The 14,250-nt window shown below is 55.2% G+C and overlaps 6 protein-coding genes across 6 annotated transcripts in view; 4 read left to right on the top strand and 2 right to left on the bottom strand.

Moving 5' to 3' along the window:
- Window positions 1–239: 239 nt before the first annotated feature.
- GUITHDRAFT_99879 (hypothetical protein) lies at window positions 240–4,587 on the top strand (the record flags this gene model as incomplete). Its single annotated transcript, XM_005841321.1, has 9 exons — window positions 240–340; window positions 389–1,383; window positions 1,432–1,562; window positions 1,706–2,601; window positions 2,865–4,103; window positions 4,150–4,206; window positions 4,251–4,310; window positions 4,357–4,486; window positions 4,528–4,587. The coding sequence occupies 9 exons, from the start codon at window positions 240–242 to the stop codon at window positions 4,585–4,587; spliced, it is 3,669 nt and encodes a 1,222-aa protein (XP_005841378.1).
- A 402-nt stretch (window positions 4,588–4,989) lies between these two features.
- Window positions 4,990–5,865, bottom strand: GUITHDRAFT_56929 (hypothetical protein; the record flags this gene model as incomplete). The annotated part of the gene is made up of 2 exons (XM_005841320.1): window positions 4,990–5,557; window positions 5,678–5,865. Coding segments are annotated over 2 exons (756 nt in total), but the record flags the coding sequence as incomplete, so codon positions are not given.
- Window positions 5,866–7,632: 1,767 nt separating this feature from the next.
- On the top strand, window positions 7,633–8,250 carry GUITHDRAFT_63360 (hypothetical protein; the record flags this gene model as incomplete). Its single annotated transcript, XM_005841319.1, has 1 exon — window positions 7,633–8,250. A coding segment is annotated over one exon (618 nt), but the record flags the coding sequence as incomplete, so codon positions are not given.
- A 1,147-nt stretch (window positions 8,251–9,397) lies between these two features.
- GUITHDRAFT_91639 (hypothetical protein) lies at window positions 9,398–12,136 on the top strand (the record flags this gene model as incomplete). The annotated part of the gene is made up of 2 exons (XM_005841318.1): window positions 9,398–10,149; window positions 10,792–12,136. Coding segments are annotated over exons 1-2 (2,076 nt in total), but the record flags the coding sequence as incomplete, so codon positions are not given.
- On the top strand, window positions 12,133–12,387 carry GUITHDRAFT_63611 (hypothetical protein; the record flags this gene model as incomplete). Its single annotated transcript, XM_005841317.1, has 1 exon — window positions 12,133–12,387. The coding sequence occupies one exon, from the start codon at window positions 12,133–12,135 to the stop codon at window positions 12,385–12,387; it is 255 nt and encodes an 84-aa protein (XP_005841374.1).
- GUITHDRAFT_160655 (hypothetical protein) overlaps window positions 12,386–14,250 on the bottom strand; it is a gene marked incomplete at its 5' end in the record, with an annotated part of 7,460 nt that continues 5,595 nt past the window's right edge. The window contains 3 exons of the mRNA XM_005841316.1: window positions 12,386–12,462; window positions 12,584–12,734; window positions 12,888–14,002. Of these exons, the coding sequence (XP_005841373.1) occupies window positions 12,415–12,462; window positions 12,584–12,734; window positions 12,888–14,002 (1,314 nt within the window). The 3' untranslated portion in view covers window positions 12,386–12,414. The remainder of the gene's footprint in view (window positions 12,463–12,583; window positions 12,735–12,887; window positions 14,003–14,250) is intronic.

Genomic DNA, 14,250 nt, shown 5'->3' with positions numbered 1-14,250 from the left:
TTGATTGAAATGCCTCCAGGGTTGTTGTCAGCTGGCTCAAAGGACATCTCAGCGTGATCACAGTAAGTGCAGCAGAAGGAGCGGACTGAGTCAAGGGAGCTGCTGGTGTAAAAACAATAACGAACTGCATGTGCAGGAGAATAGGTCAGACATGTATCTTTGAAGCGCCAATCTTGCTTCTTGTTGGTTGCTCAAGCGATTCCTTGATTGTTTCGATCGTACAGCTCGTACACTGAAACATGCCTACTCAAGACCGGATGTTGTTGAACTTGGTCATCGTTGTTCTGATTGCTTCGGAGTTTCTTCCAGCGGCTTGTCATGAGCTGATCGGGGGATCGACGTGCGTAGCCTAGCGTGATGTTATCAGCCTTCACTGACTCGTGTGCAGCGTGGGGCAGGTGCTCGAGAGCCTGTCAGATCTCTTCCTCCATTACGAGTGTGCGATACTTGGAACTCAACCGTCGGCAGACTGCAGCTCCTTGGGTCCAACGACTGGCATTCTTTCGCCTTATGATGTCGTCCAACAAGTTCCTGCCGTACAGATACAGCAAAATCCGACAAATTTGTTGGAAGAATTGGCAGGAGGACGAGGAGGCATCCAAGACATCTTCCATGAGCGAGAACAGGTCCTCGGCAAAGTGAGAAGTGCAGCGCAAGTGACATTGGTCAACGAAACAACCTTTCTCGACCCAAGACTGACTGGATCTCAGCTGAATGAAATTGTCAATGGTCAGCGTGTACAGATTGACGAATGTACAGTGTACATGCCGCTCGCATGGAATGAAACTTCAGTGTATAGCTTCTGTAATTTATCTCACAGCCTCTGTCTCCAAATGAAGAACATCTCTTTGAATTCGTCGAACACTTATCTTGCAAATCAATACTTTATCGCTCAGGACGGGAACGTGGTAATGCTCTCGAATGATCTCTCAAGTTCAAAGATCAACGACTTGGCGATGTTAAACACATCCTGGTACAAACATTTGATGTATCCAAGCAAGCGGGTTGTCTTCGTGCTCGATGCTGCACTGTTTTCCGCGAGCGTCTGCGCGGCGATGGACATTGCGATGGCTCAAGTTGAGGCGTTGATCAAGTACTGGGTCTCTCCTGTCGACTTGTTTCAGCTCATTCTGGCGTCTGAAAGACCTTACGTCGTCCCCTCGGCCTCCGGCAAATCTCTGTTGTCTGCCTCACAAGAACATCTACGACTTGTAACTGACTGGGCAAAGCATAACGACTTCACTAATGTCTCATACTCCAATCTGACTGCCGCAGTAGATGTGGCCTTGGATTATCTTGCTGGTAGTGAAACCAGCAATCATCCGTCCAACTTTATTGTGATGCTGTCAAGCGTGAACGGCTTTGCTGGCAATGACCCTCAAAGTATGGTGGAGGTAATTACAAAGATGACACGCCTCTGACTGTTTTCAGGTAAACGTTTTTCATCGGTGCAGAATAGAACAATCTTTGTTGGGATAGTTGTAGACGACGCTGTGACTATGAACACGATGACCTCAACAAAATTCCTGAATGATTTGAAATGTGAAATTGGCGGAACTGTCGTAAGGCTTGCTTTGACACAAGATGGAAATTCAAGTCAGTTTGGAAAGTGCTCAATCATGAGCAGCTTGCTTCCTGACACCCCTTCTACATTCTTGAAGGTTCTGATACCAAGGTGTGAGGTGGTTTCTGATGTTGTTGTCAGGATGATAGGGAGAAGTTGATCGCTCTGAGCTCGCTGAAGCTGATTCAAAGCCTTAAGACAGTATCTTTCGAGGACGATCGTCGTATCTGGAGTATCCACCTCCCGCGCTCAAGTGCCGATACATGGAATCAGAGTCACACCGACAGCTTCATTGCAGCGCTGGAATGGAGTTGCGGTCTAAGTCCTCCTGGTGCTGTCGGAGTCATCAGAGCAGACTATTCAGATGAAGTGCTGATGAATCTGCTTGAACTGAACAGCTTCTACCCAGTCAAATCGTTCAGGATTGTTTCAACTGCACTCCTTGGCAGTCTAGACGCTTTGACGATGCAAGTTTCTTATTCAAGGCTCGCCACACTGTTTGACGAAGCCAGAAGCGATCAGATGAGACTGTGTTGTTCTTACATCCCCATCGCCATGCAGCGCAACTCTAGTTGCGTAGAGTTCACCATGCAAGCTAAGGGGTCGGGCAGGTCCAGCAGCACTGGAAGGAAGTTGATGTTTTGCTGGAGGGCGATCGCAGCATCTCCTCTCTCGCTGGTTGGAAGGTTTCAGCTTAGCAGCAGCTGGACGTCTCCAGCAAGGAGCTCACTTTATTTGTTGCAAGTCCCTGCAATCAGCTTCTTGCCGCTCTGCCAGGAAGACAATCGGACGCAGCGCTGCTGGAACAACTCGTACTCGACCATGGCTGCTTGCTTTCATCGCCTCGATCTCCTCCGCCCTCTCATACCCGCCAGGTTCTCGTACCCGTGGGGCGGCACAAGGGCCTGCGGGACAGTCTGGTGCACTTACGACACAAGCGTCTGGTTTGCAACGCCTGCTGCCTTGTACGGGAGGAGCTCGTTGAGGCAAGGGGACCTGAGCCTTCAGGAGCTGTTAGCGTTGAACGAGCAGATCAAGTAAGCCTCCTTATGCTCTTCTAACTCCTTCCTCTCTCTCTCTCTTCCCCTTTTTTTTCCCCCCCCCCCCCCCAGGTTTTTCCCTTTCCCTTTTTTTTTTTTTTTTTTTCCTTTTTCCTTTTTTTTTTTTTTCCTCCCCCCCCCCCCCCCCCCTCCCCCCGCGCGCCTCTCTCTCTCTCTCTTCCTCTCTCTCTCTCTCTCTTCCTCTCTCTCTCTCTCTCTCTCTTCCTCTCTCTCTCTCTCTCAGACTCACTTCTCCCCAGGTCCAGCGCCTCCAGCACGCGTGGACATGCCTGGGGACTCCATCCATCTGCTGTAAAGTGCATCCAAGTCAGTTCTAACATGGAGGAGTACTGGAAACACACGTTGGGAATTCGCGGAAGACAAACAGACGGCAATGCACTCTACATTGACAACAGCACCTTCACCTCCAAGACAAGATCGGACGTGCTCGAGCTGTTCTTCGGATGTTTGTCTGGTGTACTTCGTTCTTATCCTGGAGCTATGAGGAGTTCAGAGCCCCTTCATAACTACACCGAGAGTACATGGTTTCAATCCGCTCTGCTCAATCCAGACCTGATGTCGATTTCGACTCCAACTGCGAATCTCAATCGTACATATGTGACCATCTCAAAGGCTCTCTATCTCTCCACATCGCCAAACGTCTCTACCTCGCGGTTTCCGCTTGGGGTGACTGGAGTTCTGCTATCGTATGCCTCGTTCGTGGCGGATATTAAGGCCAAACTGAGCGGAGTGGGAGCAAGATCCATCTTGACATCTCTCGACAACGGGCTGCTCCTCTTCATCATGACGAAGAACCTGCATGTTATAGTCGACAAGAGCAGTCTCGATGAAGCTGCTTCTTTTGAGACGTATGCTCTACAAGACAAGCATGCCAACATCTTGCAATATCTTGACGAGAAGGACGTGTTGGTGCGGACATGTCTGAATGGCAACGAATGTGTATTTCAAGTCAACCATGAGGTCCTGGTGAATTGGACTGAACAGAGACAGTCTGCTGCTGCAGCCAGGGGAGAGACTTCTATGGAGCATGTGGGTGTGGAGTTTCATAGAGTCAGGTCCTTGGGTCCTTATGTGATCATGATGAGAACGTTTCTATACCTGATCCCTCGCTCTACCTTGTATCTTCTTGTTGTAGATGGCTACTACGAAGCGATCTCAAGCCCGCAGCTGGAGGTACGACGACTGAGGGAGTTGGTGCCGACAGTATGGGGTAGGAACATGACCGAGGCGTTCCAAGCTGGGAGCTACCTGATCTCGACGCTGCCGAGTCCTGCTTGTCAAGCATCGTCAAGGAGAAGTGATCAGTTCCCCGTCGCCTCCTGCTCATCGTCTACTCCTGTCTGGCTCTTGGTTATCTACGGAGTCGTCGGAGCCGGCGGGATCCTCCTGCTAGCTCTCTGCTGGGCTATGCCAAAGCTCCTGCGGCGACGCATGGCGTGGGAGGTCAAGAGAGCGCTGGAGAAGGAGCAAGGATCATGGTATGAGTTAGCATGAGCGCTGGTGATGCCCCTGATGCTCGTGCAGGGATTCTTCGAGCGAGCGGGTTAAGAGGAGTGAAGGCGATGCGGAACATGCGATGTTGTGACTTTACGGCGTGAGATGTAGCGAGACTGACGCGCCTGCAGGTTCACCATGTCAGACTTCGACCGACTGATTGAGAAGCAGAAGCGACTGATTGAGAGCTTGTGAAGCTGCTGCTGCTGCCTATCGTATCTCACTTGCTGCAATCAGCTTGCGACAAGACACACTGCTCGAGACGACAGTTGCCAGAGACCTCAAGGGCATCTTGGAGGCGGTTCGATCCTTCCACGACCAGCTAGACCACATCCAGCTACGATCAGCCCAGCAGCAGCTCAAGTTAGTGCCATCTTGTTCTTGGAGCCTCTGAAGAATGTTTCACAGGATTGCGAGAATAGAAAACCTTCACAGAAAGCAAGAAGCTTTGCGGTCCAGGCTCGATGAGGTACTGAGAAGAGCAAAGGACTACGAGGAGAAGCATAAAGATGATTGATAAACTTGATTGGGAGGTTCAAAGGCATAACAGTGCCTGTAACCAGTGCAGCGCAGCAACGGTTTGCTTCATGACTCATTCATGCCCAGTAACATGTCTGCTAACATATACCAACAGTAAAATTTCTCCCAACAAATTTTGTCTAGATCTCAGATATGGAACAAATCGATTGCTGTCCATGCTGGCAAGGACAACAACTTATATAGGACGCGGCTTGCCATGGAGCAATCTGGCTTGTTGGCACCAGTGAGCTGGAGGAGGAAGGCAAGGGACAGGCGGAGGAGGTTTCCAACCACCTTGCCCCTCCATTGACACACTTGGAAGTAGAACAAGCTGTAGGAGATCAGGGGCAAGCACGTCCGCCTCACCTTGGGCTGGTCGTAGATGGATCGGATGTATCGCCTCATGTGCACAAAGTCGTTGAGGCTCTTTCGGCCTACCCGGAATGCCATGCAGTAGGCAGTGTCAAAGCGGATCATGGTGGTGAAGAGGTGAATGTCAGGCTGCGTCAGCTCATCTCCCAGCAGGTACTTGTGTGGGCTCGAGGCCAAGCGAGCCTCGAGCGTCTCCAGCGCATCGTAGACCTCCGCGCGAGCAGCTTGTTTGTGTTCCTCGGTGCCAGCGAAGCCGCAGCGGTAGACTCCGTTGTTGATCACATAGATCTCAGCGATGAGCTCCTCGATCTCTTTGGACTTGCTGCTGGGGCACAGCTCGACAGCTCTCGTCCTCTCAGAGGGACAGAAGTTTCTGTCGAGGACCTGAACGATGTCCGCACTGTCGTTGTTGACGATCTTCTTGTCCTTCAAGTCCCACAAGATCGGAACCACAACCCTAGCCGTCACCTTTGGTTCCGACACCTGGTAGAACCTCCCTAGCCAAACCCCGTCGTTCTGAGGAGCCCAGATGCCACGCAGGTACTTGCTCGACTTTCCTCCCTCCCCCTCTTGCCCTACTCCTTCCAGGACATGTGCTGGAAGGTCGCAGACTCGCCATCCCTCCGTGCTGATGGCCGGGAACGGGATCTCCAACACAGGACCGAACAATGGGAGGGCGATCTTGAAAGAGTGGGTGAAGTAGTGCTTGAGAGGGAAGTCCATCAGGCTGAGAGTGATCCAGCATCGGTGTGCCCATGGACAGCCTTGGGATGCGAAGATGACATACCTCGAAAAGTTCTTGGGCTCCACCTCCTTGCTGCGAAACTCGGACTTCTTCCTCAGAAACTCCCCAGCTCCGATCAGATCCTTCTCCTCGATGCGCTTGCCGTCATGCAGGACGAGCCTCCCCTTCTTGCAGAAGGGAAAGTCTTGAAACATCCAGCGCAGGCTCTCGACCCTCTGCGGAACATGATCAGCACTTGGTCGATACGAGTTAACGAATGATCGCTGTACTCGCTCACGTCCCCTTCTGTCTACATGCTTGCTCTCACTCCGTCCTCGTTATGAAGTTTTGCCTTGCCCCTTTTTCGTATAGGAACCTCTATCACTCTCCCATGACCTCCTGCGAGTTGATATCCTCGTCCCTTGATCCTTCCACCAGCACGCGCCATGCCTCTCTTCAGCTCCTCCCTCCTCCCATTTCGACTCCTTGCTGCACAAAAACTCTCAATCGTGTATTATTAAACGGGTACGTTATTACTAAGTTAGGGGACAGCAGTCGGCAGGATTAGGTTTGATTATCATAGTATCGCTGTCTTTTCTACTCTCCTGATTGTCCTCACTGATTTTTTAACTTAATTTAGATTGAACTGGTACGTATCCCGAGTCACCGAGTCCTAGTAGCCGGCGGGCCCGGCCCGGCCGCCTGTCGCCGGACCGGGGGGCCGTCACGTGGGGCCCGGGAGCCTCGGAGGCCGGGCCGCGGGGGGGCCGGGGGGCCGGGGCCCGGGCCGGGGGGGGGGAAGGGGGCAAGCCGCGCTCCCGGAGAGTCCGGCGCTCGGTGGCCAGTGCGGCCGCGGCGCGCCAGGGCCGCACAAAACGTGAAAAATCAATCATGTGAAACTCGCCATGTTACGCCGGAGGGGCTGACCCGTCCGGACTCAGTCAGCGGCTCCGAGGCGGACCGCCTATTGCAGTTAGCCTTTGCATCCGACTCGATGATCCAATCACCGGGCCGGGCCCCGGTACGGTGCAGTGCCGTCTCACCTAGTGATTGAAAGACTCGAAGTACTATGATCCGATCATCGGACTCATCGGACGGCCCGGCGCCACCGAACCCCGGGTTAAGTCACTGTAATGATTAAACTGGTACCTCGCAGCTCGTACTGATTTTTAACTTAACTTTGAGTAAAGAAGACTCAGTGTTATATGTCGGTTGTCGCAATGCTATTGCAATATATCATAACAGACTCATAAAATTCATAATTATGGTCTAGGTTTTACTCAATATTTGCAATTATATGAAAAAATTTCAATCATAAACGCATAATGCTCAAAATGGAACCACCACCACTTTCCCCTAGGGACGACTCAGGAAAATAGGGGGTAGGGGTAGATGAAAAAAATTCCAAGCACCAACGGTTATGGCGGGATGACGAGGAACGAGGAGGGGAGACGTTAGGGAGAAGAGGCACGCGAGGAGCAGGAGAAGGACATGGCATGTTTCAGCAATGTAGTGTTAGTATGACAGTCTATCTTCTTTGAAAGTCTTGACTTAAGATCTCATTTTGTTTGTTGTTGCACAATTTGTTCCAAACCCCAATCCAGTGGTAAGTAGTCTTCAAGGGTAGTTGGTGATCAAAGGAGAAGAATCTTTGCAACTGCAAGAGTGTCGTGGTGAAATTGCTTCCTTGGTGTAAAATATTTTATCAAAAGCACCTGAACAAGTAAGTCAAATAGTTGGAAAAATTTTCAAACATGCGTTGTTTTGAAGCCCTGACTTCCTCCGCTATCAAAAAAACTTGATAACATTCTAATCAAGAAAAGACCTAACACCTTTCCGTTTCCAGGAACTTTTCATTTCCAGGATATGCACACAAGAAAGTGATATAGAAGAAAAGCATGTCAACCAAAGATAAACTAAACATAATCATTGCTGGTCCCCCAGCGTCGGGGAAGGGCACACAATGCGAGATGATCGTGGAGAAGTTCGGCGTTGTGCACATCTCGACAGGCGACGCCCTGCGGGCAGAGGTTGCGAAGGGGTCAGAGCTGGGGCAGCAGGCGAAGGGCTTCATGGAGAGCGGCGGGCTTGTACCGGACGAGCTGATCATCAACATCGTGAAGGAGCGGCTGGCAGAGCCAGACTGTCAGGAGCGAGGCTGGCTGCTGGACGGCTTTCCGCGCACGGGAGTACAGGCAGAAGCGCTTGAGGCGGCAGGGATCAGGCCGAGCCACTTCATTCTGCTTGACGTACCGGACGACATCCTGGTAGAGCGATGCGTCGGGAGGAGGACGGACCCGGAGACGGGGAAGATCTACCATCTCAAGTACAATCCTCCACCAGAGGACCCGGAAGTACAGGGCCGGCTTGTACATCGTGCGGACGACACGGAGGAGGCGATGCAGAAGAGGATCGGGGCGTACCACGAGAACGTGCGAGCGATCATGCCTTTCTACTCGAATCTGCACGTGAAGATCGACGGGACACAAGAGAAGAAGGCGATAGCAGGGAGCATAGAGAGTTATCTTCTAGGAGGGTCGTCAGGCAAAGGCTCGCCAAAGCGCATCATTATCGCGGGCCCCCCAGCGTCGGGGAAGGGCACACAATGCGAGATGATCGTGGAGAAGTTCGGCGTTGTGCACATCTCGACAGGCGACGCCCTGCGGGCAGAGGTTGCGAAGGGGTCAGAGCTGGGGCAGCAGGCGAAGGGCTTCATGGAGAGCGGCGGGCTTGTACCGGACGAGCTGATCATCAACATCGTGAAGGAGCGGCTGGCAGAGCCAGACTGTCAGGAGCGAGGCTGGCTGCTGGACGGCTTTCCGCGCACGGGAGTACAGGCAGAAGCGCTTGAGGCGGCAGGGATCAGGCCGAGCCACTTCATTCTGCTTGACGTACCGGACGACATCCTGGTAGAGCGATGCGTCGGGAGGAGGACGGACCCGGAGACGGGGAAGATCTACCATCTCAAGTACAATCCTCCACCAGAGGACCCGGAAGTACAGGGCCGGCTTGTACATCGTGCGGACGACACGGAGGAGGCGATGCAGAAGAGGATCGGGGCGTACCACGAGAACGTGCGAGCGATCATGCCTTTCTACTCGAATCTGCACGTGAAGATCGACGGGACACAAGAGAAGAAGGCGATAGCAGGGAACATCGAGGACTACCTCCAGGGCAAGCCTTGTCCATCTAAATCCCCCAAGCGCATCATTATCGCGGGCCCCCCAGCGTCGGGGAAGGGCACACAATGCGAGATGATCGTGGAGAAGTTCGGCGTTGTGCACATCTCGACAGGCGACGCCCTACGAGCAGAGGTTACGAAGGGGTCAGAGCTGGGGCAGCAGGCGAAGGGCTTCATGGAGAGCGGCGGGCTTGTACCGGACGAGCTGATCATCAACATCGTGAAGGAGCGGCTGGCAGAGCCAGACTGTCAGGAGCGAGGCTGGCTGCTGGACGGCTTTCCGCGCACGGGAGTACAGGCAGAAGCGCTTGAGGCGGCAGGGATCAGGCCGAGCCACTTCATTCTGCTTGACGTACCGGACGACATCCTGGTAGAGCGATGCGTCGGGAGGAGGACGGACCCGGAGACGGGGAAGATCTACCATCTCAAGTACAATCCTCCACCAGAGGACCCGGAAGTACAGGGCCGGCTTGTACATCGTGCGGACGACACGGAGGAGGCGATGCAGAAGAGGATCGGGGCGTACCACGAGAACGTGCGAGCGATCATGCCTTTCTACTCGAATCTGCACGTGAAGATCGACGGGACGCAAGAGAAGAAGGCGATAGCAGGGAGCATAGAGAGTTATCTTCTAGGAGGGTCGTCAGGCAAAGGCTCGCCAAAGCGCATCATTATCGCGGGCCCCCCAGCGTCGGGGAAGGGCACACAATGCGAGATGATCGTGGAGAAGTTCGGCGTTGTGCACATCTCGACAGGCGACGCCCTACGAGCAGAGGTTGCGAAGGGGTCAGAGCTGGGGCAGCAGGCGAAGGGCTTCATGGAGAGCGGCGGGCTTGTACCGGACGAGCTGATCATCAACATCGTGAAGGAGCGGCTGGCAGAGCCAGACTGTCAGGAGCGAGGCTGGCTGCTGGACGGCTTTCCGCGCACGGGAGTACAGGCAGAAGCGCTTGAGGCGGCAGGGATCAGGCCGAGCCACTTCATTCTGCTTGACGTACCGGACGACATCCTGGTAGAGCGATGCGTCGGGAGGAGGACGGACCCGGAGACGGGGAAGATCTACCATCTCAAGTACAATCCTCCACCAGAGGACCCGGAAGTACAGGGCCGGCTTGTACATCGTGCGGACGACACGGAGGAGGCGATGCAGAAGAGGATCGGGGCGTACCACGAGAACGTGCGAGCGATCATGCCTTTCTACTCGAATCTGCACGTGAAGATCGACGGGACACAAGAGAAGAAGGCGATAGCAGGGAACATCGAGGACTACCTCCAGGGCAAGCCTTGTCCATCTAAATCCCCCAAGCGCATCATTATCGCGGGCCCCCCAGCGTCGGGGAAGGGCACACAATGCGAGATGATCGTGGAGAAGTTCGGCGTTGTGCACATCTCGACAGGCGACGCCCTACGAGCAGAGGTTGCGAAGGGGTCAGAGCTGGGGCAGCAGGCGAAGGGCTTCATGGAGAGCGGCGGGCTTGTACCGGACGAGCTGATCATCAACATCGTGAAGGAGCGGCTGGCAGAGCCAGACTGTCAGGAGCGAGGCTGGCTGCTGGACGGCTTTCCGCGCACGGGAGTACAGGCAGAAGCGCTTGAGGCGGCAGGGATCAGGCCGAGCCACTTCATTCTGCTTGACGTACCGGACGACATCCTGGTAGAGCGATGCGTCGGGAGGAGGACGGACCCGGAGACGGGGAAGATCTACCATCTCAAGTACAATCCTCCACCAGAGGACCCGGAAGTACAGGGCCGGCTTGTACATCGTGCGGACGACACGGAGGAGGCGATGCAGAAGAGGATCGGGGCGTACCACGAGAACGTGCGAGCGATCATGCCTTTCTACTCGAATCTGCACGTGAAGATCGACGGGACGAAGGAGAAGAAAGTTATCAGTTCTAAGATTGACAAGTACCTCAAGGGTAAGATGTCGAGCGTCGACGGCCCCAAGCGCATCATCATCGCGGGTCCTCCAGGTTCTGGCAAGAGATCTCAAGCGGAGTGCGTTGTCGACAAATTCGGGGTTGTGGAACTCTCCATGATGGATGAGATTCGCAACGCGATCTCCAACTCCACGGCACTTGGATTGGCAGCGAAGCAACGGATGGATCAAGGACTCCTGGTATCTGATGATCTGATGGTAAGGATCCTCAAGGAGAGGCTTTCGAAGCCGGACTGTATGCAGCAGGGTTGGCTGCTGCACGACTTTCCCAAGACTTTCTCGCAGGCGATCATGCTTGAGGAAGCAGGGATTCAACCTAGTCACTTCTTCCTCTTCGACGTCCCCGAGGACATCCTGGTAGAGCGATGCGTGGGAAGGAGGAAGGACCCGGTCACAGGCAAGATGTACCACCTCAAGTATGACCCTCCGCCTGAGGACCCGGAGGTCCTTGACCGCCTGTTCCAGAGAGCCGAAGACACTTCGCGGTCTGTTCTGAATCGAATGCATCAGTTCCAGGTGGAGGTGTCAAACATGAAGTTTCTTTACCGCGGTAGGCTGCATCTACTGGACGGCACTGTCGACAAGGACTCGCTCTCGAGCAGGATCTCTGACATCCTCGAGGACGTGGGCCCTTCCGCTGCTCCTCCCTCCCTCAAGGTGGTCATCTTCGGGCCTCCGGCTTCCGGCAAGAGCGTCCAGTCCACTGAGCTGGCCAAGAAGCTCGGCCTCGTCCACGTGTGCACCGGAGACCTGTTGCGCTTCCACATCGAGAACGAGACTCAGGTGGGGTTGAAGGCGCGGAGCAGCCTGGCATCTGGCACGCTGCTCTCGGACGACGTCATTATACCCCTCATAAAGGAGAGAATGAGTCACTTGGACGTGCGCCAACGTGGTTGGATCCTCGATGGTTTCCCACGAACCATCCGGCAGATCCAGGCGCTCAAGGAGATGGAGCTTGACCCGGACTTCTTCTTCCTCCTGGAGGTGCCGGACGCCGTGGTGCTCGAACGCGCTCTGGGCAAGCGAGTGGACTCTCAGACCGGAAAGATCTACCACACCTCCTTCCATCCTCCTCCCCACCATCTGGTCCATCGACTGAGGGCTCAGACGTCCGACAGCCGTGAGGGGACGCTGAGGAGGCTGCAAACTTACCGCGAGGTGGAGGCGACGGTTGTCTCCTACTTCTCGTGTGTGGGCAGGAGGATCAATGGGCAGAGGGCCCGGGAGGAGATCAGCAAGGAGATAGAGGCTGTTCTTGCTCGACGCATCCCCTTGGATATGAGCGGCCGCCCCCCTCGCAAGGCCATTCCGAGCGCGCAGGAGGCGAATCAGTACATCAAGTCGCGGCTGCAGCCCTTCCTGGTGAAGGGCCTGACGGAGCTCGCAAGAGCGAAGCCGGCGGACCCGCTGCGGTACCTGGCGACGTGGATGCTCGAGAACAACCCGAACCGACCGATGGGGGGTGAGCAGAGCGATGGAGGAAGGGCAGGAGTGAAAACCAACACTGAGGAGGAGAAGAATTTTGCGAGTTGACGCGGGTTGGTGGTTTTCATTAACTGATTAATGCATCCTCTGACGGACATCGAAGTAACCTGTGCCTGTCTTAACCTGCAAACCATCATCACTCCCCCTCCTCCTCCTCCTCCTCCTCCTCCTCCTCCATTTCCACTTCCCCTCTCTCTTCTTCTCCTCCTCTCTCCCCAATTCCTCTTCATTTGCCCACACTTACCGGGCGTCCGAGGATCAGGCGAGCTGAAGGAGATTGCAGGTCGTCCGAGTCAGCCATGGTGGTGGCGTCGGTGAGGAAAGTGCAGGTAGTCTCGAAGGACATCTTGAGGAGAGGAGAGGCAGAGAACTTCATGCCGATGCGGTTCAGGGGCCTGAGGAGAAGCGAGAGTGAGCTGGGTGAACAGGACGAGGGGAGAACAGAGATGCAGTAAGGGAGGGAGGGAGGGAGGGGAGGAGGAGAGGGAAAGTAGCAAGGAGGACGAGATAGGAGGGGAAGAGAGTTGGGGCAAGAGCAGGGACCCAACCTGTGCTCTCCGGCGTACATCATAGCGTCGGAGATGAGGGAGAGGTGTCGGAGGTCAACTCCGATGCCGTAGGCCCCGAAGACGCTGCTGATCTCATCCAGCAGCATCTTGCGCGCTGCCTCTACCCCGTAGACGTTGCGGACTTGCGTGATGTCGTTGCACCGCAGCCGGTTCAGGTCCAGCGCCCCCCCGATGGACTTCTGACGGTTGAGCTGCCAGAGGGCGAGGAGGTCGAGGTTTACGCCCTCAGTCATGATACTGTGCTGCTTGTCGCTGCTGTCCTTGGCCGGCCCGATGACGTGGCACTTGTGAACCCCCGGCAGCTCCTGGATGATGCAGCGGGCCGCCACCTCCTCGATGAGCTGTACGAGCATCACGCGCTTTCTCCCGACCGGCGCGCTCATGCGCAGGACGAAGTCGCCGCTGCTGTGCAGCTGCGTGGAGACGGAGTACTTGTTCTTCATGTTCTCCAGTTTGTTCTTCTCCCGCTCATTCATCGTCATCAGCGTGATGCTCCCTGTCGTCCCCTCGTCCTTCTCTTCCCCTTCGTCGTCGTCCTCTCCCTCCTCGTCGCCCTCCTCCGTCGTGAGCTTGCTTGACTGCTTGCTTGATTTCATCGCTTTCCTGTCCGCCTTGTCTGCATCGCTGTATCCCTTGCTCGTGCTCTTCTTCTGCTCGTCCTTGGCGTTGGTGTTCTCCGCGTCCTCCTCCTCCTCTGAAGATTCCTCCGAGTCGTCTCTCGCCTTGTCTTCTCTCCCCTGCTTCTCCTCCCCCTCTCCCTCTTCCTCCTCTCCTCCTCGCTTGCTTGTCTCAGACATGCCCGACACAATCTCCAGCCCCCTCGTCTTCGCGTCCTTGAGGATTTCTCGCTCGAAGGCCAGCAGCATCTGCAGGCAGAAGCGGCCGGAGAGGGTCTGGGGAAGGGCCTCGCGGGCAGTGGTGGAGCGCTGGAGGGAGGCCGGGAGCATGTGAGGCTTCTCGAGGGTGATGGTGACCTCGTACTCGCGGGCGTAGGAGGAGGAGCGCTCAACGATCTTGTCCTTGACTTCCACCTTGTTGATCAGCTCCGAGACGCTCACGCGCGACAGCTGTTGCGCGATGTTGTCGGCAGTTTCCTGCAAGCTCGATCAAGGAGGAGGAGGAGAGGAGGAGGAGGAGGAGGAGGAGGAGGAGGAGGAGGAGGAGGAGGAGGAGGAGGAGGAGGAGGAGGAGGAGGAGGAGGAGGAGGAGGAGGAGGAGGAGGAGGAGGAGGAGGAGGAGGAGGAGGAGGAGGAGGAGGAGGAGGAGGAGGAGGAGGAGGAGGAGGAGGAGGAGGAGGAGGAGGAGGAGGAGGAGGAGGAGGAGGAGGAGGACGGAGGACGGA

Source organism: Guillardia theta, assembly GCF_000315625.1.
Source record: "Guillardia theta CCMP2712 unplaced genomic scaffold GUITHscaffold_3, whole genome shotgun sequence".
Taxonomy (NCBI): Eukaryota; class Cryptophyceae; order Pyrenomonadales; family Geminigeraceae; genus Guillardia; species Guillardia theta.
The sequence above is the reverse complement of the archived record's forward strand: the minus strand, read 5'-3'. Positions and strand labels throughout refer to the sequence as shown.